Genomic DNA, 21,625 nt, shown 5'->3' with positions numbered 1-21,625 from the left:
ATGCTTCCACGTACTCGTTTGCTTTTTGTTGATTTGGTGAGTTTTCCGACTCTTTGAGTGGTCATTGAACGCAACTTGGGTCTTCGGCAGAACGCGAGTAAAACTAAAAATAAAAAGAAAATTAAACAAAAGGAACCTAGCTTCTAAAAATATGAAATTAACTAGCACAAAAGTGTGTTGTTTATGTTTTTTTTTTAATTGAAAATAGGCATGTCCTGTCACCACGACAAAGGTTTCCGCCTTCCAGCGACACGCCCACTACACTTTTGTTACGCTTCCGCAAACTTATTTTTTTTCCCCCTTTTTCTTTCTTCTCACAGTTGTCCCTGACTGATTTTTCTTCTTTGGCAAAACAATATATTTTCCTTTTGGAAGATGAGTGATCTAAATATCAACGAGTCAAGACAAGTGGAGGATAACACAGAGGAAAAAGAGGAGGAGAAAGAATGGGCGGCTGCCAAAGCGTTTTTTGAAAACCTCAAAACGAACAAACCGAGACCGGTAAGTTCGAATATGGACCGTTCACGTACATTAGAGTCTGTTAGTTCAAAAAAAAAGCCAAATAACAATTTTGCTTTTTAAGTTTTGATTTATGGTTGTACTCATGTTCCTACTTTGATTGCACCAGCCTAAACCCAAAAATGCTGTCACCATCGCCGTGTCTTCCCGAACCCTTTTCAACATGGTGGCGGAGAGGTTGATCTACGAAGAAGAAGGAGTTGAAAGCTACGTTTCCTATCAGGTGGAACACGAGAATGAACCTTTGAAGCCAGGAGCTGCTTTCCCATTCGTCAAGGTGAGCTTACAGGCATTTGACAGCAAGCCTCTGCAGGGTAGTGCATATTTGCAGGGTGTGGTGCTTGAAATGTACACAGGACCAATCCCGATTGTAACACGATCTACTTTGTGATGTTACTCGACTCATAAGTCGTGAATCACGTTGCCAGGTGGACCATTAAGTTGCATAAATTCACCCGGCAACTCATCACAACCTGACATCAAAATATGTTTAGAATGAGGAAAGGTGATTTTTTTTTCTCCCAAATAAGTGTCTATGCATCTTCGGAGGTTTGAAAATGATTTTAATACTTTGACACTTTTCGGTGACTCTCCAAAGTACATCTTTGAAATACCTTGATTGGCTAACATCAGGAAGTTGCATGTCGTATAGAGCAATCAGGGCTAACCCGCAGTTACCGATTGCAGCTGGATTTTATGATTTGAGAAATAAAATTATGCTCCCGTAACGTGCAGGCTTTGATGACGGTCAACTCTCGGTTGAGAGAGCTCTACCCAGATGGCGAGGAGTTGTTCGATATTGTCCTCATGACTAACAACCACGCTCAAGTCGGAGTGCGCCTCATCAACAGCATCAATCACTACGGTACGTTGGCTTTTGGTTTCATGCAGAACTGTTCTGATCTACTAACAATTTTGAACTTTCTTTCAGACTTGACCATCGAGAGATTTTGTATGACCGGAGGGAAAAGTCCCATCGGCTACCTGAAAGCTTACATGACCAATTTGTATCTCTCCAAGGATGCTGAGAAGGTCACAGAAGCTATTGATGAAGGTATGTGAAGATCAAATTGACCTTTTATATGCTTTTTTTTTTTTTTTTACAATTGATTCTGCTTCAGGCATCGCCGCGGCCACGATGTTCATGCCCGATACGGAGAACGAGCTGTGCGACAATCAGCTGAGGGTGGCTTTCGATGGCGACGCCGTCCTTTTCTCAGACGAGTCGGAAATCATCGTTAAGCAAAGCGGCTTGGACAGCTTTTTTGCGCACGAGAAGAAATTTGAGAATAAACCACTTGCTCAGGTATCTTCTCAAGTCTAATATAACTTCAGTTATATGAGTTGGAAACTGACGTCATGTCAATCAACTCAACACGTGTGATGTTTTCAGGGCCCCTTAAAGTGCTTCCTGGAGGCTTTGGGGAAACTCCAAAGAAAATTCTACGCCAAAAACGAGCGTTTGCATTGCCCCATAAGAACCTTCCTCGTCACAGCTCGGAGCGCCGCCAGCTCAGGAGCTCGGGTGCTGAAGACCCTCCGCAGTTGGGGCCTGGAGATTGACGAGGCTCTTTTCCTGGCCGGAGCCCCAAAAGGGCCCCTGCTGCAAAAGATAAAACCACACATCTACTTTGACGACCAGATGTTCCATATCGAGGGTGCCAAGGAACTAGGCACTATCTCCGCTCATGTCCCCTATGGGATCGGACAGAAGTACCACAAGGGGAAACTCATTGAGCAGCCAAAAAAGGAATGAAGCAGCACTTTTAAATGCTCATCAAAAGGTTACTTTGTATAATATCACATTGTGATACATTTTTATTGTTTGCTGGAGATTCAGTATCTTAAGAAATAGGGTTTATACATATATATATATATATATATATATATATATATATATATATATATATATATTGGAATAACTTTTGAAAGTATATTGCTGTGTATTTTATAAACAAGAGCTGCAACGGTCAACTTACACTGTGTCACTTATGTATTGCTAAAAAAAAAAAAGTCAACTTATTTTGTGACTTTTAGCTGATGTATTCATCTTGAATTGAGATGCGCAACAGTTAAAATGTTAATTTTTTTTTTTGCAAATATCCATGGCAAGTCAAGTCAAGAGGATAAGAGATAATGAACGGATGAATGGATGAAACACTGATTCCATTCTTGTAGTTACTGCCTTAGCTGTATAAGCACACTCATAACTGTCACAGTCAAGACTCTGAGTTGTTTACACCTTTTCACTCGTCTAACAAATAATATATATATATTTTGTGTGTGTGCGTGTATGAGAGAGTTACTTCAAGAATTGGACTCGATGCAATATCCAAACATTTAACAGTTACTTCCTTATGCACTTGGGTAGACTTTTGGGGCTGTATTTACTTTTTTTGTATAATGTTTTAAATAAAGGTCTCAATCACTCATTGATTTCATTATTTTATTTTACTACTTACCCAATTTTATTTTATTTTTTTACATTTGGAAACCTATTGGAAGGCTATACCTCTCCTGTACAATAGGTGTCGCCCTGTACCGCAAAACGATATCCGCGAACTAGAGTTGCCCCGAAGAAGATGTCCTTAATCATAACAGCCGGTGATTGACATGATGAAGTAAGTTTCACGATAGTTTCTGTTTACAATTTAATCGTTTAAAATCACGTTTTAATAGCGATTATTTACGGGTACATAGACTTTGAACGTTTCGCTACAGGATGAAAAATAAATACATGTTAAAGTTTAATATAGGCCGAAAATGAAGCTTTAATAACATTGTATGACTAAGTGATGTTCTAGAAGTAACAAGATGCTGTCTTATCTTTTTCATAGGAGCTGTCAAAAAACAAAAGACGAGGACAAGATACAGGTATGTGTTTCAAACAAGAAATAAGTCAGTAAACCTTTATCAAAATTTAGCAATAATTAAGGTTGAATATCTTGTTCAGTGTTTTATTGTTATTTCTCCACAAGAGGGCGCTCCTGTTGTACTATACTATACTGTATAAATCTTGGAAAGACGGGCAGTCGAGAACGGAGTTTTATTTCCATGTTGTATAGATTTGCTGTGAGCCATATATCAGTTTGATCTTGCCGAGAACGATGTGCAAACTTTATGTCGACTTATGAATTAATAATATATTATTGATAACAAAAATTCTCAGCTAAAATAGGATGAATCTTCAGATGTGTAAGCTCATCAGCCTGCTATTGTAATTTGCATCAAGTATGAGTGGAAAGCTATTTTAGAGAGTACCGCAAAACATCCCAAACGCATCAGGACTCATGATGTGACCCTTAAAAAGAAAAAAAAAACTTCCACAAGGGGTCTTGTTGTCTCAACTCTCTTCTGCACCAACTTCTCTTTTCATCAGCGCACGCGTGTATGTGACGACTACGTGCGTGTTTGCGCTCCATCCCGACCGTCCGGATTAGTGACGTCGGCGTCAGCGCTCACCCTCGCCGCTCTGATAAGAGCGCAAATGCCGAAGCCTTCCTGCCTGCCTGCCTCTCCTCCGCTCCCCGTGCTCAATTTCAGATAGCGCTAATGGAATCTGTCCTGCACGATTGTAATGCAAGCGAGACTCATTCTCCACGGAGCTTGGAGCTGTCATCTTGGCGTGTGTGTGTTTTGTAACGGGTGGGGGGGTTAGAGAAGGCGACGATGATGATGATGACGTGCGTGTGTGTGCGTGTAAATATATACAGTACACGACAGGCTCCTTCCTTCTCTGTTGTGTAACCCTCAGTAGGCCTACTGCAAGTGAGCCATCGTGAACTTGTGTTTTGGAGTGAACTTCTCGATTCATCTTCAATTTAATACAACATATAAGGCCCAATTGGGGGAGAACACGATTGGTCAAGCGTGTGGTCCAGGGCATTCAGTCAGGTCTGGCCTCATCAAAGCACTGTCCCAATCTGAGGTCATTGGCAGGACTACAGGGATTATGGCAGCATCTTTTAATCTGGGACAGATTGTTGCATTTGTCTGCACTTAAAATTGTCTACCCAAAAAAAAAACAGCTGGAGCTGATTAGACTTCTAAATAAAAATGAATAAAGTGCAACCTAAATCTCCCAGCAAGGGCTTTTTGCAGCCGGAGACCCCATTACTGCTACACGACCTCCCCAGGAAAGAGTTTAGGGTCAACAGAAGCTCTTTGTGGGGGCCACTCCATTTTAAATTGACCGATTAATGACAATGAATGCAAAATACATTGACATTATTTTAGAATTCTTAGCTGTCAAGTATAAAAACAAGTTAATCACTGTTCAGATGAGAAATTAGAAACAGAATATCTTAAACTTAAGTAATGAATGTTAAATTAGTCCCACTCATTATACACGATGATGTTTTGACTGTTTTTTGCAACTTTTAAAGAAAATGTTTATGCTTGAAAAATCAACGCCACATCGAGCAAATGCGCACGCAAAGATGCTTAATCACTACTGGAGTTTTCCCAGGAAAGTCTTGAGTGGATCAAAATCTCTGAACTGAAAATTAGACAAGTACAGAGTTCATCGCCTAGACAGAAGGCGGAGGAATGAGACAAATAGTTATCTAGCAGACAGTAAGAATCAAAAAGCTGCAGAGTGTGATACTGATGAGGATGAAAAGACGCCACGCGGTGAGGAAGACAGACCGATAAAGACAACGAACGGCAAGGCGGGGGGGGGCCCTGGCAAATTGGCAAAGTCAGGGGTCTGTCTCCGCTTTGCATTTCATTTACATTGCTGGCCCTATCAACCAATCGGATTGGGAGCGCAGCCCGTGGCTTAGGCAGGCGAATAAAGACTCCAAATGCCTTCACTGCTCTCATCCTCGCTCGCTTATAATACCCTGCCTGCCTCTCTTTTCTCTCTTCCCTCCGTAATACCATCCCTTGGTCTCTCTGCAAGTCAACCCTGTCCACTGTGATAGTAGGATGAGGTTGATTGGAAGAAGTGCAAGGGGGGACTTTTATTGCAGCTGCCACCACTGAAAAATATTATAATTGCGAGCTCATAGACAGAAAGAGCCTGCACGCATATTCAGTACGATCGGATAAAGAGTCGAGACAAATGGACCTTCCGTTTGTTCAGAATTCGATTTATAGTGGCGTTTTGTTCTGACGTAACTCAAATTAGTACTCGTTGAAACGAGCCTTATCACTAATCATAATTACAGTGAATATTCCTGACTATTTTTGTCAAATGTTTAACTACTACGAACTAACATTAATAAATAGAATGTCAGAAATTAAAAGGTTTGTCCATCACGATTTAATGCTTCAATTCTTTGTGCTATGCCTTCAGCTATGCCTGCCTTGGCCACTAGAGGGCAGTATGATACAGTTCCGCTGACAAACGAAAAAGAGTTTCACACAACTATTGTAAGTACTCGGTCATTTTATTATTATTTTTTATTGATTCATATTTTTTTACAACTGAAATCTCCATATATCGTGTGTCGTGTAGCGCCATCAGGACAAAGCAGACTTCAGGGAACACAATTTATGCTAATTCATTAAGAAAGCATCTGATTAATGAGAGGTAAGTGCTGCTAATTACACACTCAACAACTTAATCAAAGCTGATATCCAACCACAGTCGTTTTGTTTTTTTCAATTATTATTGATGCACATGAATTCATTTGACTAATGAATCATTGACAGACATAGCACACCCAGCGAATGACCTCAGGCATTTTCTCACAAGAGACTTGTCATCACTTAATACGGAACCACGTGCTTACATCTCAAGGGTATAATTTTGCACCATGTTACATGCGTGCTTAAAGGGGCCGCGGTCTGTCACAGCAGGGAAGAAGAATCATGTCAAGATGATGATGTGGGATTGTTGTCGAGGAATGAGGAACAAAGTAATTCTTAAAGTTGCTGAAACAACCGTTTTAAAGAAGTGAAGCTGTAATCAAAATCATTGTTACACTGACTTAATGGCTGCTACTCCATCATTGTCCTTATTTTCTCTTTTCTTTGCCACAGTCACACCATTGCCGTTAATCATCAATAACAATACCTTGTTTGTCAGGGAGGAGTGTTTACAATGGGACGTAGACCACCCCCCCCTGTCCCACCTTCTGTCAAACCACCACAGTGTGTCAGTGTGCCACCAATTACCCAGCGCAACTTGAATGAGGTCATAACGGGATGGGGTCATTAGCAAAACAAACCCGGCAACCCCCGTGGGGACTTGGCGGTCGGGTTAGGGAGGGTTTTTTTTTTTGGAGGGATCCGGGTGTGGGCGGAGGGAAGAGGTGCTCGAGGGGTGTGTGTACAGTACTGGGAGAAGGACTCGTTTTTTTGGTGTATCTCAGTAACCCCATCAAACTTTGTGGGAAGACGTGGGATCATCAAAACCAAGGCAGTGGTTTTTCAGTCTATAATATTTTGTAATGAGTGAATTTCATCTTTATAAATAGCATTCTGCCAAAAAAAAAAAATTGACCAAAGGATACGCAATACAGGTGTGTCATGAAATATTCCAAGACTGTGATTACAAGGTTTGTCAATGATCATATCATTTGAAATAACCATGGTAGCAAAGCACAAATATTAGAGATGCTATTAGCGAGGAGCGACGCCTGTCCGCTTTGCGCGTCCATATTTGTGTTTGTATACCTCTATTGTGACGCGTGTAATCCACATGCTCTCTAATCCCAGAGCAGGTGGCCCTGCGTGTGGCGGCTGCGGGGGTTGCGTGGCGGGGCACACGCTCACGAGATTGAGCCACATCCACACAACAAAGCTCTGCGTTGTCCGCACACATGTCAACTCTGTGTAAACCCGCCGTGTACCGAGCGACCAAACAGGTGTTTCAGCAATTACAAAAAAATGGCCGCCTTACTGTGGCTCTTCCAATCAATTTAATTGGACAGTAATGGGAAAGTAGCGAGCACACACATAGGATACGTCGAATTTAGTCATTAAATTCCTTATATTTTCTCAAATTTACTTAACGTTACAATCAGTTTAGCATTGGAAAAAAAATAAAAATAAAAGGACTGGACCAGAGGCTAGCAAGTCACTTGGTTAACATCTGTTTGGCACACCCATCTCATGGATGTGACTTTGAGGATTAAATTGATGTCATCTGTTTCTCGCCATCTCCCTGTCGCTCTTTTGATAAGGAGATTTATGATATGCACCCGCTAATGGTCACTCGTTAAAAGGGCGGGAGTGTTTTATTGGCCGAACGTTCGTAAATCCATTCCGTTATGGCTAAATGGATAGAATGAACCATTAAGTAGGCATTACATTTATAGTTGGTTTTTTTTTTTTACATATTCTGGATTTTTCTTGAATCCCGGAATCGGATTTGAGTGTGTTTTAGCATTAATATATTAGCGCCTAACTTTACTGTGTGTTAATGATCAAAATAATCTGTGTGATTATTCCTACAGCATTTTTATACACAAATCTAGTTCTTCCTATCCAGTAAATTGCAAATTGAATCCCCCGACAGCCGTTTTGTGTCTCGTGAATTTCTGCAACGGACCGTTTCACTCCGGCACACAAGCGGCATTGTCTCGCACATTCAAATGAGATTCCACGAGTGGAGCAGCAGTGTTGTTGTCGTCGGCGTCGTCATCGCGGATGAATTATGTATGCGCCGCCGTGTCGATGTGTGATAGAATGTAGGACACATACTTATGCATAACAATAGTCTACAGTTGTGTTCTCAGCAACGACGACAAAAAAAATTGGCCGCTCAGCTCCCACGTTCGCTTTTTAATGCCATTGCTTGCTACTCGACAGTTGCTCAGTTGCCCCGGTCTACTTTCACTCCTTTCTTTTGTTTCTGCCACACACAAAAAAAAACAAAATCACACAGCTGATCTCATAATTGTACGAGTCTATATCAACCCCCCCCTGTTCCCTTTGTCCGTCCCAATGGGACTTTTATTCAAGAATTGTCCGTTTGAAACGTTTCTCGATGTCGCGCCTTTCCTCGCTCCCAGACACTAATTGACCTTTCGCTTATGAGACATGTTAAGTGGTCTTTCTATAGGATCACCGCTTGAATAAATAGCGCACAAAAGAAAGAGCGCAAGAGTCGTTCATTTACCAGAAATGTATTTTATCGGAGCATAATCGTATTTTACGAAAAAAAAAAAAGTTATAATGCAAATATAATAAAAAAACCTTGAATGGATTTTTTGTGTCTTATTGATGTTTCTCGTAATTTGTGCTTTTTTATTTTCAATAACAGCTATATCTAAAAATGTCTACACGATTTTGGCGAACAACTTTTTGACCGTTTATGTCAAACAGTCGAGTGTAGGTGACCTTTCGACACTGTCGGGAATCCGGTGTGAAATTCCCAGACCCGCGGTCAAGTGGATCCGCTTGGGAAAGCCTGGCCTCGGGAACAAAAGCAAAAAAAAAAAAGCGCGGCAGCCAAAAGAAGCTTCCGAGGCTTCTTCTACTTGATTGTTTGCCATGCTCACAAGCGAGCGGGGGATTAATGAAGCGCGTCTGCTGGCTCCATATGGCCTCTCTGGTGGCGCTTGTGCTTAATTAAAAGCCAATGTATACTAGAGGGTCCGAGGGGGGGGGGGGTCCTCCTCATGTCCGGCTCGATGAGGACCACTCCTGACTTTCTGCTCTCCGCTGCCATTTTGTCTTCGCAACCTGTTGAAATCGATTCTTGAAAGTCTCCATCATCGACGGCTGGCGACGTTCTAAACAATGATGTCTTTTTTTTTACGTCTTTTCAGCGTGGCCCTAAAAATGTAAGTCTAGCTTCGTTTGCAGCGATGCGTTTCGATACAAAGACTGACTCGTCTTTCTGTATCATTGGCTACTAATTGGAGGTCAAACGGACAACAAAGAAGTCCTCTCGTCCTAATTAGAGAGATAGCGCCATGCCGCTCTTCGCCTATAATCCGCACGTAGACGGCTCCCAAAAAAAAAAAAAAAAAATCTTAATCCCTGCAGCAGATGGAAGTGATTTTATCGATTAATCGGCTCTTGGGTTGAATTGGAAGAGGCGCTGGGTGAGAAGTTGAAGTACTGTACTTCAGTCTATTATTAATGTGTGTGATCTGTAAAGTGCATAGGTGGACCTTTTACATCTTTTGTCACTAGTTTACAACTTTATTGAACTTTTTACAGTTCTCATACTATGATGGCTTTTCTTGATTGGTCAACTTTTTTTCTCATAATATTATGGCTTTTCTTGTCATAAAATTGTGACATCACATCATTACTTCTTTTTTTTTTTTCTTGTGTTATGACTTTTTTTCTAGACTTTTTTTCTCCAGATTTTGCACCATTATTCTTCTAATTGTCTATCATTCTCCTAACATTCATTGAAACTTTTGTTCTGTCATTTTTTTTGTTTTGTTTATTCTTGCAATTCTAGGATTTTATTCTAACCTTTTCTAACATCATGCCTTGTCAAATTCTGACTTGTCTTCTGACTGGTCTCACTCACATTGACGTCATCTTAACTTTATTCTCATAATAACTTCTGTCGGGTAATTGTCTAACTTTTTTTTTTTTTAAATGACACAAATTGCCCCCTCATCTTTGCAATATGTCTTTTCTTATAAATGTGCAATGCGATAGAGGTCACAAACAAAACACATACAGCACATATATGTACACATGCAACTTGGCTCATGTTTATTTATTTATTTTTCATTACTGAGGGTATGTCTGTCCTTTTAAATACAGCTTTACCTGCATAGTCCCCTTTTAACTATAATAATTTGTCATTAAACAGCTGCTTGAAAACATATAGCAAAAAAAGGATGAAATGATTTCAGAATAACATTGAAAAAAACAAAACAGGGTGAAGACAGGGACAGTTTTGATTGTCTTTCGTTTTAAACACATTTGTCATAAATTAAGTAGTGCATCCAACAGAGGTCTCGCACACACCAACTTTGATCATATTGGGGAGTCATAATGATCTTATTAACCCCCCCCCCCTTCCCAGAAAAAGTTGCACCCTTAATTTGGGGAAATGTTCCATGTCCTTGATCAAAGTTGGAAGTGTGACTGCTCAGGCGAAAAGGAAAAAAAAAGAAGCCGCAGTCCTGCTTTGTCCGCCAGAGGTAGAAGAGGAGTCCCCCCCCTCCGGGACTTGGAAGTCGGATCACAAAACCTGGAACTTCCACGCCGCTTGCTGCTCTTTATAATCCAAACAATCCGCGTTGAAGTTGAGCTTCCATGTGGACGAAGCCGTCTGGTCTTTATAGTCCAGGCAGTCCGCCGTGCCCCCGTAGCCGTACGCCGACGAGGAGAGCGACGAGGCCGGGCTCAGATGGTTGGACACTCCGCTCCCGCTTCCACCGCTCATTGGGCTCATAGCGGAGCTCAGTTGATGATGGTGGTGCATCGGAGAAAGATACGAGCCGCAGTCCATGCCGGGGAAAAAAGACGACGAACCCGTGTAGCCCTGGTTGTAGGCCGACGTCGCCTGCGTGTACGTCACCGGATAGGAACGCTGCATGCAGGAGGACGCCGAGGAAGTGCACATGGGGTCGGATAGAGGAGAAATGGAAGCCGGGCTCCAGATGGACACCGGCGCCGCCGCGCTGCTTACGACCGGCAGAGAGGCGTTGGAGGGCGGCGTGAATTGGCCGCTCGCACCGCTGTCCGAGTTGACCTCCCGCACCGGGGAGGCCTTCTTTTTCACTGGCTTGGTGCTGGACGCTTTGTTCGGTGCTCCGCTTTGGGTCTGCTGGGCCTGCTGCCGGTGCTTGGCCCTTCGGTTTTTGAACCAGACCTGAAGGGGATAAAACATCATTATCATGGAATAAAAAAAAAAATCGACTAAAACGATTCTATTTGTCACAATTCAGAGATAAAACATTTACAAATCAAAACATTAGTGGCATTATTTTTACACACATGCAAGAATTCAATCGATTTAAATGCCTGCATATATGCAAAAAAACATCCTACGTTGAACCCAAAAATAAGTTTTACTCGAAATGCTCATATATTTTTCATACATTTATACATATAAATAAAAGCTCTGTATGTGAGGAAACAGTTGTAACTAATCATGCATGTATTTAATACAACAAAATGCATTAGATACAATTTTTTGCAGGATGATTTTTTTTTTCCCCAAAGTGAACCTTCTTAAATCGATGCAAGCGTCACATGGTGGATCTCATTAAATTAAGACTATCATTAAATGACATGACCAAGTGAAATAATTGAACAAAAAAAACGAAATCTAACCTTTTTGAGGAGCCCAATTTCTACCATCTCACGAATTTAGTATATTCCACAAGAAACAATTATTTATTTTATACATTTATTTGGGATACGAGTGAGGAAATTGCGTGTAATTGACTTGTTTTAATTAAACAATTGAAATAAACAATGCAGCGGTGCACCATGATTTTTTTTCTTACCGTTTTATTTTTTATTTTTTTATTGGTCTTACCTGCACTCTGGATTCAGGCAGGTTGATCTTGAGAGCTACTTCTTCCCTCATGAAGATGTCCGGGTAGCGGGTCTTGATGAACAGATTCTCCAGCACGTCCAACTGGGCCCTGGTGAAGGTAGTCCTTTCCCGCCGCTGTTTCCGAGGTGTGCCTGTATGCAAATATCATTCAACATGCACGATTAAAACTACCGCAAAAGTCACGAAAGTCATGCAATATTTAGTATTTACCTTGATATCCCACGGAAGGGTGCAGTAGATCCACCCCAGGGGCGGACAAACTGAGTCCGTTAACCGTGTAAGGGGGCTGCTTCAAGTAGGACATCATGATGATGACTGGTAAGGCAAAACAAAAACAAAAAAATACCACAAACTTTCAAAATCAAAAAAAGTTTAATCCTGCTCTTTTCGTTCCAAGATAGAAGTGCAGCAAAAGAAGTGAGGGTCCCAAACATGCGCAGGGTCTCTTAAACCCTTAGGCCCCCTCCCCTTTGCCTCTCCCCCCTCCCTCTCAGCTGTCTGTCTGTCCCCACAAAACACACTCCTCTCTTAAAAACAAAACATTGTCGTTAAAAAAAAAAAAGCACCCCCCCCCCCCCCCCCCACTACTATCCCCGCCCCTCCTCATCAAGCATTACCATATATACCCACCCACAGGTTAGACCCGCAACTAAATAGACAGCTGATTGGGGGGCCATTTGCCGGGGACAAAGCCCACTGTTGACGATAAGTAACGCTGATAACAATAAGAAGTTGCAAACAAAAGCTGCGAACTGAGCTACGCCATTCAGATACAATGAAGACGCCCCCCCCCCCCCCTCCTTCTCCTTAGTGCGCAACGCGCCCCCACCAATACCTTCCAAAAAAAAAAAAAAAATTGTTTGCATTAAAAGGCCCGTTACATGTCAATGCGGACCAATTACAATACGAAGGACATTTTTGGGAGGCAGTAATAAAGAAGCTGGGGCTAATTCTGACATCATATCGACAGTGCGAGCAAATACATGCGCCCGCCTCCTCCTCAATTTGAACGACCCCGCCCCCCCCCAGACTCATCTACTAATGAATTGCTCCCGGTAATTAGATTTGGAAGGTGAGACTATCGCAAAGTGTTGATTAGGAGCCAGCACTTAATCTTAATCTAAATAAACAAGGAGATTGACACTTTTGAGCGGGTTTAAAACGTGCACAATGAAGTTTTTCTTCATTTTATTTATAAGAGAAAAAGTCTCTTTAGGTTGGAGCATTAAATAATAATAATAACTAAAATTGATTACGTCATCCACATGCTGTAATTTCAAGTGGAATCATCAAATATAGAATTCCTGAGAGTGACTATAAATACTATATATATTTTAGATACTATAAAGCAAAATGCACAGTAGTAGACCACAATTTACAAGTCTAACTCATGTTTTTATTTTTTTGTAATTTTTATATTATGGTAGTATTTAAAAGAAAAATAGAAATTTTTCATTTTTAGAATAATTAAATTTGATGTATAGTTTGACATGCTTAACACACACTCTATACACAGTATCATTTTTTTCCATCCCTTTTTTAATAGAGCCAATAACGGACGTTGCAATCTGTCGCTTTTTTAAGAGTGTGCCCCCACCCAGACTGTTGCCCCCCTCCTACTCCCACCAAACCACCAGTTGCTCCACGTCCGTTCAATATTAATCATCATAAATACCGGTCTTTAATTATTATTGGCTTTCTACAAGGAGAGATGATTTTTTTTTTTAATGAGTTAATCTGGGTGGCACGCGTTGGCCTGATTTGGGGGACGCTGTGCAGTGGGGGTGGGGCTTATATATCTATACTACAAAAAATGTCAACAAAAGTCTGCTAGATCAGTTGAAGTTTATTCTAGGTTCATCAGTGGAACTTTAAATAATTACAATGTGTGTGTTGACCCCCTTTTTGAATTTATACGTGACTTAATTGTAAACACATCCTCAGTTATGGGAGGGTGTGCACATTTGTGCAACCATATTTCCTTATCTTCCAAGTTTTACAGGTTATAAGTCATAATTCAGTTTTAAAATGATTTTCATCATAAGAAAACATTTCAAGAGGCGTGTATATTGTATTCTCGGAATATACTTGGATATATATATATATATATATATATATATATATATATATATATATATATATATATATATATATATATATATATATATATATATCACGAGTAGTCCGCCTTCCTCATTTTTGCATCAGCACACCCATGCAAGACAAAGAGTGGCATTGTGTTGATCACACCAGCTGACTCCCAGACACGCACGAACACACAAACCCAAACACCCCCCCCATAAAAAACACCCTCAATATGCACCATAATAACCGACACATGCACCATTTTTGTTATTATTATTGTAAGTACTAAATATTGTTTTATTATTGTTAGTCTATAGCCGCTTTCTCTACTCCTGTACAATTTAATTTTGATCACCTTGAATTAAAATCTAGATTTATTTATTTAAAAAAAAAATAGTCCTTGATTTCATTTATCAATATTTTAAATTAAATGTCATCCAAAGCTATTACAAAATAGCTACTTCCAAATATAATTAAATGTGACTAATTTTATACTAAATTGATATTATTTAAGACATCATTGTGTTTGTATTCTAATTCTTTGCTACGTTTTTATAGCCCTTTTCAACTATTTCAAATATATCTTCCTTCCATCATTAAAATATATGAGTTGTATTTTTTTTAAAGTACTAATTTCCTAAACTTGTATTCATTTCCACCCCTCTAACTGATTTGATCACTAATTAAGCCTTGTTAGTGTTTTCCGTCGTATATACACGGCAGACATCCTCATGCACACATTCAAGTGGTTTTATCACAACTTGTGTTCTATTAAACGCTTGAATGCCTCTTTGCCTGGAGGGGCGTTGACACAGCAAAGTTTCCTTATCCCCCCCCACCCAAAAAAGAAAACGCCTCCTCAATTAACTCCCTCCTCCCCCACCCTCCCCTTCCTTGGGGACTGCTCAATTCAAACACAGCAAAATCAACTTTTCCACTTACCTCAATGGTGGTGCGTTCAAGGGCCTCACCTCCCGCTGCTCAATTCCAGTTGTGAAGGGGATGACACTCAGTGATGATGTGCACTATTTATGCACAAAAATAGAGAGAGGGAGAGAGACAATGAGAGCAAGAGAGGGGAGAAAGAGAGACTTTTAGGAGCCAATGGAAAGGAGAGAACAGGACATTATAATTTGGTCACGTGCTACAATGCTGACCTTTGTTATGTACTGTTATTTTTTGTTATATATTTTTATATCTTGATCATGAGGGTAATCCCACAAAGGGAGCGCAATTCTACTTACAAGTACTAATGATAACTACTGATGATAACTAAATAATTGAGTGTCGCAATTTTATAATGCTTTGATTGTTTACTGCCGCACATGACACAGAAACCGCCACTGCTCCTTTTTGACAGGGAAAGAGTCACGTCATTAATGCCACAAAAAAAAAAAAAAATAAGTATAATTCATCCAGTTTCCTTTCCAAAAACAGCCTTCACCAAAGAGCCGTCCTCCCTCCTGCTCCGTCAGCCATCTTGTCAAGCTCCCCGCTGAGCGCTTTCATCTTCAGCTGTATTATATATAATTCATGGAGGCAAAGATATCTCCCGGCCCCCAGGGGGGAGCATTTTACAGCTAAACGGGCGTCCGTGCTTGTCAAAGAAAAGGTAAATGATCTTGTTAATGCGCCAGGCAATACGCGCTCCTCCTCTTGTCAGCGGGCCAATTGACAAGAGACAGCTAGTGTACCTAATGAGCTGGCCGGGATATCTGTGATCAAGGTCAAATCAATGACTCGGACCACCAAGTCATCTCCATCTGTTTTACAATCGTACATTAGTTTTGTAATACCATCTGCGCAGTTGATGCAACACTGATAGATTTATTGAGAAGCATCAGGGCAGTGCCCGTATTGATAATGCCGCAAAAGAAGCAAAGCGTGCGTCCTTTCGGGTATTGATTTGTTTTGCTTTATTGGAAAAACTCTTCGATGACAGCAGGTGTTTGAGAAATGATCTTTTTTTGCAATTGGAATATTGCAAGGACACATCAGTCAATCAATACAGTACTACAATTTTGCATTTTGAGGCAAAACCCACACAATTATTTGTCGGTTTCCAGTTACTTGTGTAAACGTATACCGAAAGCTAACACTTGGCTAATGAGGTTGTCAGCTCAAGAGTTGCTAGCAAACTGTGAGGGATAATCTCATGCTGAGAACTCGATGATGGATGCTAATTGTTGCTATCTGGTAAAATGACGGGAATTTTCTTTTATGCTAATCAACAAAAAAAAAAAGAAAAGAGGTATGTTGGGCTTTTGAGGAAATTTGAGAAAAACCTTCAATGTACTCTGCACCTGCAGTATCATTTTTGCATATCTACATTTTTGCAATTTGCAGTTTACCGATTGGGGGTTTGCATTTCTTGTCCCTGCTGCTAGCTCGTTAACCCCCCGCTTTCCAGTCCGGACCAAGCAAGGAGGTTTTCATACCTGGAAGCTGGTCAGCAAGGACCAGCCCCTACTGGGAGCTCCGGAGCACCCACTGGGCTTGGGGAGGAGGCGAGGCGGGCCAAACAAAAACACAAGCAGCCATCCGCACGGTAAACAGCCCACCTACTGGCAGCTAGCATCTGGGCTGCAGCACACACACACAGTCGTCTATTCACATTCTGATGACGGCAAACAATGTATAGTTTCAAGAAAAGACAAAAAAAAAAAAAGAATGGAATGTCTTCAAGCTTGTATGAGTTAAAAGTACAGCGAATCCTCATTGTAAGCTTAAAACATTTAGTTATTGAAATTGAGTTCATCCAACATTTTTGTTTTGAGAAAAACCTGAAATGTTATAATAATAAATCAAGAGGAAAAAAATCGAATTAAAACCACCTTTTAATTCATCAAAGCTTTAGTATAGAGAGTTTTATTGTTTGTTTTTATTGGCATCCATATGATGCACTATTTTTAATGATACAAAATAGGTTCTAGCAAATTATTTTGCGCCCCCCCCCCAAAAAACCACACCTCACTTCCCCCAACCCTGTTTGAGAACCACTGGACGAAAGTGTAAAGTTAATCAATTTTCAATTGATGGCCGCTGTTGTTACACTGAAAACAGTTTTCTTTCTTTTAGCACTAGATTTGCTCTCTCACTTCTCTCTCTCTCTTTCTGCTTCTGTTTTTTGTGTGTGTCTGCCTTCTTTTTATCCTTTTTAATTAGAAAGGTCTATTGGGCCACCGAACCAAGGACTTTAATCCCCAACTGACCAACAATGCAAAAAAGCCAGCCTTTGAACAGCCGACCTGCTCCCCCCCCCCCCCCCCCCCCAACCGCCTCCTCCTTTACCAATTGCTTCGCTGCTGGAAGACTCCAACACGGCTCCAACCGTCGAGAAAAGTAGCTTCTCTTCTTCCGTCGTCTCTTTTGAGGTATCACACAAAGCAATTAAGTGCGTGAAAGAGCATTTCAGGGACGCACCGGGGTTCTTGCTAAAGCTCCGCGTCCGAGGTCACCTGAGATATGGTGACCAAATATTTGAAGGTGTTGAGCAAACCACCATAAGTAATAATGGCGGTTCCGTTTTTGAGCCTTAACAAAATGGTTTTATTGTGGTGTTCCTCAGGAGTCAATCCAAAGTCCTCTTCTGTTTTCAGTATTCCTACTTCCTACTTTTCACAGAGTACTTACTCGAACTACTCTTTCTCGAGTCATATTCTAAAGTAGCGACAGTCAGATTTGAGTCAAGTTTTTGGTTTTTCTACTCACATCTGGAACCAATTAATCCAAACCAGTGCGAGTCACCACCCATTTAAGTTTAGTGTGTTTCACCACCTTGGATTCTTTCTTCACCATCTTATCAGTGTTCCAAATTGAGTCTAAAAATCTGTTTGTGTGTATGTTTGTGTGACATTCTGACAAAATGGGGTTTTGTGGTCATGAATACTAATGACAACAATTTGTCGCCTGAGCTAATTTTCCTGTAATTTTTACTGATTATCTGTCAACAATTTGCCAGCATTGCTGTGTGACAATTGCCGCGCACAATGGCCGCATCGAGACTTTCAACCTAGCCACCCCAAAATATGGACAAAGACAAACCAATAACAAAATCCCTTTTTTTTTTTTTAACATTAAGCGTGCTGTCTCAATGCTCCCTCATGCCAAAACGCTTGCTAATCACAGCCACCAATATTTTCCATAGCAGGCAATTAGCATCTCGCTTTCATGTGGCAAAATGGCTGAGGAGTGTCAGCACAGTCACAAAACACGCCGCGAGAATAAAAGAGCAATTAAGACGCGGGGTGAGCGGAGGACGTAAGACGAGGCGGTCTGCTGCCGTGTGATTTGCCGCTCGGTAATTAGCCTCGTCATTGTGAGATAATGGACTTGGCCCCTTTTCCTCGCTTCTGCCGACTCGGCCCGCGAGGAGGTTGAAGGCCGCAAATGTGCTGCTTGACATCTAACTGGAGACCTGCCGGTTTTTAAACAAATAGATATTTGTGGTTCAAATATCCATCGATTAACTACTTACTTAGTTGAATCTTAAATTTCCGCTCTTGCGGGGCCGATCAACTTTTTTAGGGACGCCGTAATCTGTGAACCCTGAATCATAATCTTTGGCTAAATCTATGTAATACGGGTAATTCGATGAAACAGTATTTTCCTGCAGAGAGGCGAAATCCTGTTGACTATTCAAGGATTGAATCATCCAACGGTAATGCCATTAGACCAGTGCCACGGATTCTTGGGCAAATGCTGTTTAATTGCCAGTAACCAGCCATTGTCTGGTGACGGCTACACACTATGCAAGTGGCGTCGACGACGGGATGGGGGGGAGGAGGGGGCGTGTGAAAAAGATGGCCCCCTCGGCTCGAACCAATCGCCATTGAGAGACAGATTTATGCCCGGGCTGGAAAGTAGCAGAGGCACTGGCTTAACCAAAGTCTTCAAGAGTCTAAATGCAGAGTTACTCTCAGGCCTTTTATCACAGGATTTGTGCGACAATGCGATTTGGAATGGGGGGAGGTTGTCTATTGAAGATTTTTTTTTTTTTTTTTTGCAAGGATCAAGCCTTGTCGCTCACGTTTATTAGCGCACAACGCGATTGTTGCCGTTGTAATCGCCATGTTTATATTTGGCTTAAAGTGGAGAAATCTCCCGGTCCAATGAATGAAAGAGGCTTGGATGTTTTTGTCAATAAAACCGATGGCCGCTTTTTGCTGGACGATTGAAACGGGGGGCAATTTAATGAGAGTTTGAATCGGAGGCCCGCAGTGGAGGACGCAGATTGGAAGTGAGAGGTGTGTCGGGCCTTCATTGTGACGGGCTGCCCGGGAGACGGGCGGCTCTGCCAGGACAGACACTGACTGGCTTTGACAGCGCAAAGAACCTTTTCTCTGTGTTCTTTTTAATTTCAAAAAAAAAAAAAAAAAGTCTTTTATTTTTTTTATTTTTTATGAAGAACCCCACCAGTCCATTCAGTCTCCCATTGCTTCTGCTTGGTTCTTTTTGCTCCACTGGGATTTCTTTTTTTTTTTTTAAAAGCACTGGGCTATTTTGTTTTTATTTATTATTGATATTTATCAATTTATTTATTTTATTTTTTTATTTGTTTGATCTATTTTTTATGACTTTTTGTTCATGCTTATGAGGACAAACAAATCCATCTCTAAAAGATATCCAAGCTTGAGGTGACCATCAAATTTCGACCTTTCAATTGTCTGGTTTTACTTTTATTGTTATCTCTGTTATTGTCACTTTAAAGTCATCCGATATTATATTGGAGAGTTAGATGTTTGTAGATATTTGATGGAGTGCAGCTGCTGGCTGGCTCCAACGGGCCTGTGTGTAAGATCAGGATTCTCAACGGGTGGTAGGTTGGGTATCTTTTTTTTTTTTTTTGCGCCGAGCAATTAATCTGCGGTGCCAGTCACCCGGGGAGAGCGCCAAACCTCTCGACGGGCTTTTAGCGGCGGCGCTAATGACGAGTTTGATACGTGCTTTTATCGCGTGCCCTTCGATGACTGCACCGTTTCATTAGACATGTCTGCTTCATATCTCACTTTGCACCAGAGCGAACTGTGAAGGGATTAATTTTATGATGGACCCCCTACCTTCTCCTCCCCTCGCCTCCCTCCCCGACTCCGCTACCCAGCTACCAGCCAGGCACCCGGGAGGAATAGCGCCTTTGTCGCCCTGCCGTTTTTTCCGAGTTGAGGAACAAGAGGAGTTTAATCCTCATTGTCAGGGAGACTGCCGAGGGTGAGAGGGGGTCCTGCGGCTGTAAAATGATCCAACTGGCCTCGGCTAATCCCCTGCTAACCCCCCCCTCACTCCTGTGCCTGACCCCCTCCCGGCCTCAATTCATGCAATACTGCCACTTTTCCGTCCTCTGAATGATGCTCAAATGTCGTGTTTAAGACAAAAAAAATATCGAGATTGAACATGTTTGAGGATGAGAAAGTGAAAAAAAAAAATAGCATTAAGTGCACGTAAACAACATAGCTAAGTGATTTTAGCGCCATATATACGTTGAAGTGGGATTGAATTGCGTAGACAATCTTGTCTTTTTAAAATTGCTCCATCATGTCCATTACTTTGGGAATGACTTAATCACACTGAAGTGGTCCTGATGACATTTAAAGAAAACATCTGCATTGGACGATTAGCCAAAAAGAAAAAAAGCCACAAAACGCATAAATCGGCCTCGAGACGACTTCTCATTAGAGAAGTGGGATTATTTGGCGGCCGGACGTCTCGTTGACGTTAAGTCTTTCCCCGCACTAGACAGATGCCTCGTCGATCTTTTTGCCTTCCATTCCTCTCCCGTTTAGCCCTTCTTTTCTTCTCTCTCTCTTTTTTCTGAGTGACAGCTCAATGGTTGCCTCTCCCAGGCTTATCAAGCCTCAGCAGATGGTTGACTTGGATCGCTGTTCATACGGCACGATCCGCGATGGCGATAAACGCCGTAACGGGAGGGGGGGGGACGGTGCGAGGGAAAATGAATGCCATCTTCCCATAGTTCCTCCTTTCTTCTCTTCTTTCTTCCCTCCATCACAGCTTCCCGTTCCCACCTGGACCCTCGAGCTCTTGGTCTTCTTCGTCCGCCACCTTAAGCTCTTCTGTCCTTCGCCCCTCCGTTTTTGGACGCAAAGCCGTGCGATTGTCTCGGCTCCCCCCGCCGAGCTGGCGCCATGTCTAAAAGTCCCCAGGACCCCCTCGCTCACTCAGGGGGCCCTCCAGCCATGCCAGAGATGCCCTTGTTCTCCTCTCGGAAAAGGTCAGATCCAGTCTTGTCATCCCTCTTGATCCCTGCGATGTCATCCTCACGCTGTCATTTATGTACACCTGCTTCAATGGCTTTTCTTTGAGGCACGATGCACAAATTTTATTTTTATGTATTTAATAGTATATACTGAGAATTGGGAATTTTTTTATGGGACAGTGAGGTTCTGCAATTTTTTTAATTTTGATATACGACATTACTACAATGCCATATGTTAGGCGGCATAGTCCAGTTCGCCCAGTTATGGCCGTCTTCTGGCAACCACCACAGTGCACCTGCATCCTTCCAATCCATGCAGCCTGACCCCCTTTTTGTTCTGGTCCCACCCCCTCACTTCAGTCCCTAATCAAGCAACC

General features: G+C 41.7%; 2 protein-coding genes and 1 long non-coding RNA gene across 5 annotated transcripts; 2 read left to right on the top strand and 1 right to left on the bottom strand.

Annotated features, from left to right (window-relative positions):
- The first annotated feature begins 229 nt into the window (after positions 1–229).
- LOC147042477 (cytosolic 5'-nucleotidase 1A-like) lies at positions 230–2,951 on the top strand. The gene is made up of 6 exons (XM_085937551.1): positions 230–501; positions 629–796; positions 1,255–1,384; positions 1,451–1,573; positions 1,641–1,825; positions 1,913–2,951. The coding sequence occupies exons 1-6, from the start codon at positions 376–378 to the stop codon at positions 2,273–2,275; spliced, it is 1,095 nt and encodes a 364-aa protein (XP_085793677.1). The 5' UTR covers positions 230–375; the 3' UTR covers positions 2,276–2,951.
- Positions 2,952–3,080: 129 nt separating this feature from the next.
- LOC147042475 (uncharacterized) lies at positions 3,081–17,286 on the top strand. Of its 3 annotated transcripts, XR_015068930.1 has the most exons (7): positions 3,081–3,140; positions 3,357–3,393; positions 5,819–5,895; positions 5,981–6,055; positions 11,950–12,050; positions 16,426–16,586; positions 17,204–17,286. It is a non-coding gene; the product is annotated as an uncharacterized LOC147042475 (long non-coding RNA). The 3 variants fall into 3 exon arrangements; XR_015068931.1 differs by lacking the exon at positions 11,950–12,050; XR_015068932.1 differs by lacking the exons at positions 11,950–12,050; positions 16,426–16,586; positions 17,204–17,286 and adding an exon at positions 6,508–8,901.
- LOC147042476 (homeobox protein OTX2-like) lies at positions 10,150–12,431 on the bottom strand. The gene is made up of 3 exons (XM_085937984.1): positions 12,164–12,431; positions 11,933–12,084; positions 10,150–11,260 (listed from the first exon to the last, which is right to left on the bottom strand). The coding sequence occupies exons 1-3, from the start codon at positions 12,258–12,260 to the stop codon at positions 10,628–10,630; spliced, it is 882 nt and encodes a 293-aa protein (XP_085794110.1). The 5' UTR covers positions 12,261–12,431; the 3' UTR covers positions 10,150–10,627.
- Positions 17,287–21,625: the final 4,339 nt, after the last annotated feature.

The sequence above is a fragment of the Syngnathus leptorhynchus genome, chromosome 18 (genome assembly GCF_054491065.1).
Source record: "Syngnathus leptorhynchus isolate UIUO chromosome 18, UIUO_Slep, whole genome shotgun sequence".
NCBI lineage: Eukaryota > Metazoa > Chordata > Actinopteri > Syngnathiformes > Syngnathidae > Syngnathus > Syngnathus leptorhynchus.
This window is presented reverse-complemented; position numbering and strand designations above follow the sequence as displayed.

What these genes read in the sequence shown, in the direction of transcription:
- LOC147042476 (XM_085937984.1), bottom strand. Translation starts at nt 12,260, where the DNA reads ATGATGTCCTACTTGAAGCAGCCCCCTTACACGGTTAACGGACTCAGT. An exon ending in CCCTTCCGTGGGATATCAAG is followed by an intron (nt 12,085 to 12,163) that starts GTAAATACTAAA and finishes ATTTGCATACAG; the next exon opens with GCACACCTCGGAAACAGCGG. An exon ending in TGCCTGAATCCAGAGTGCAG is followed by an intron (nt 11,261 to 11,932) that starts GTAAGACCAATA and finishes TATCCCCTTCAG; the next exon opens with GTCTGGTTCAAAAACCGAAG.
- LOC147042477 (XM_085937551.1), top strand. Translation starts at nt 376, where the DNA reads ATGAGTGATCTAAATATCAACGAGTCAAGACAAGTGGAGGATAACACA. An exon ending in CACAGAAGCTATTGATGAAG is followed by an intron (nt 1,574 to 1,640) that starts GTATGTGAAGAT and finishes ATTCTGCTTCAG; the next exon opens with GCATCGCCGCGGCCACGATG. An exon ending in AGAATAAACCACTTGCTCAG is followed by an intron (nt 1,826 to 1,912) that starts GTATCTTCTCAA and finishes TGATGTTTTCAG; the next exon opens with GGCCCCTTAAAGTGCTTCCT.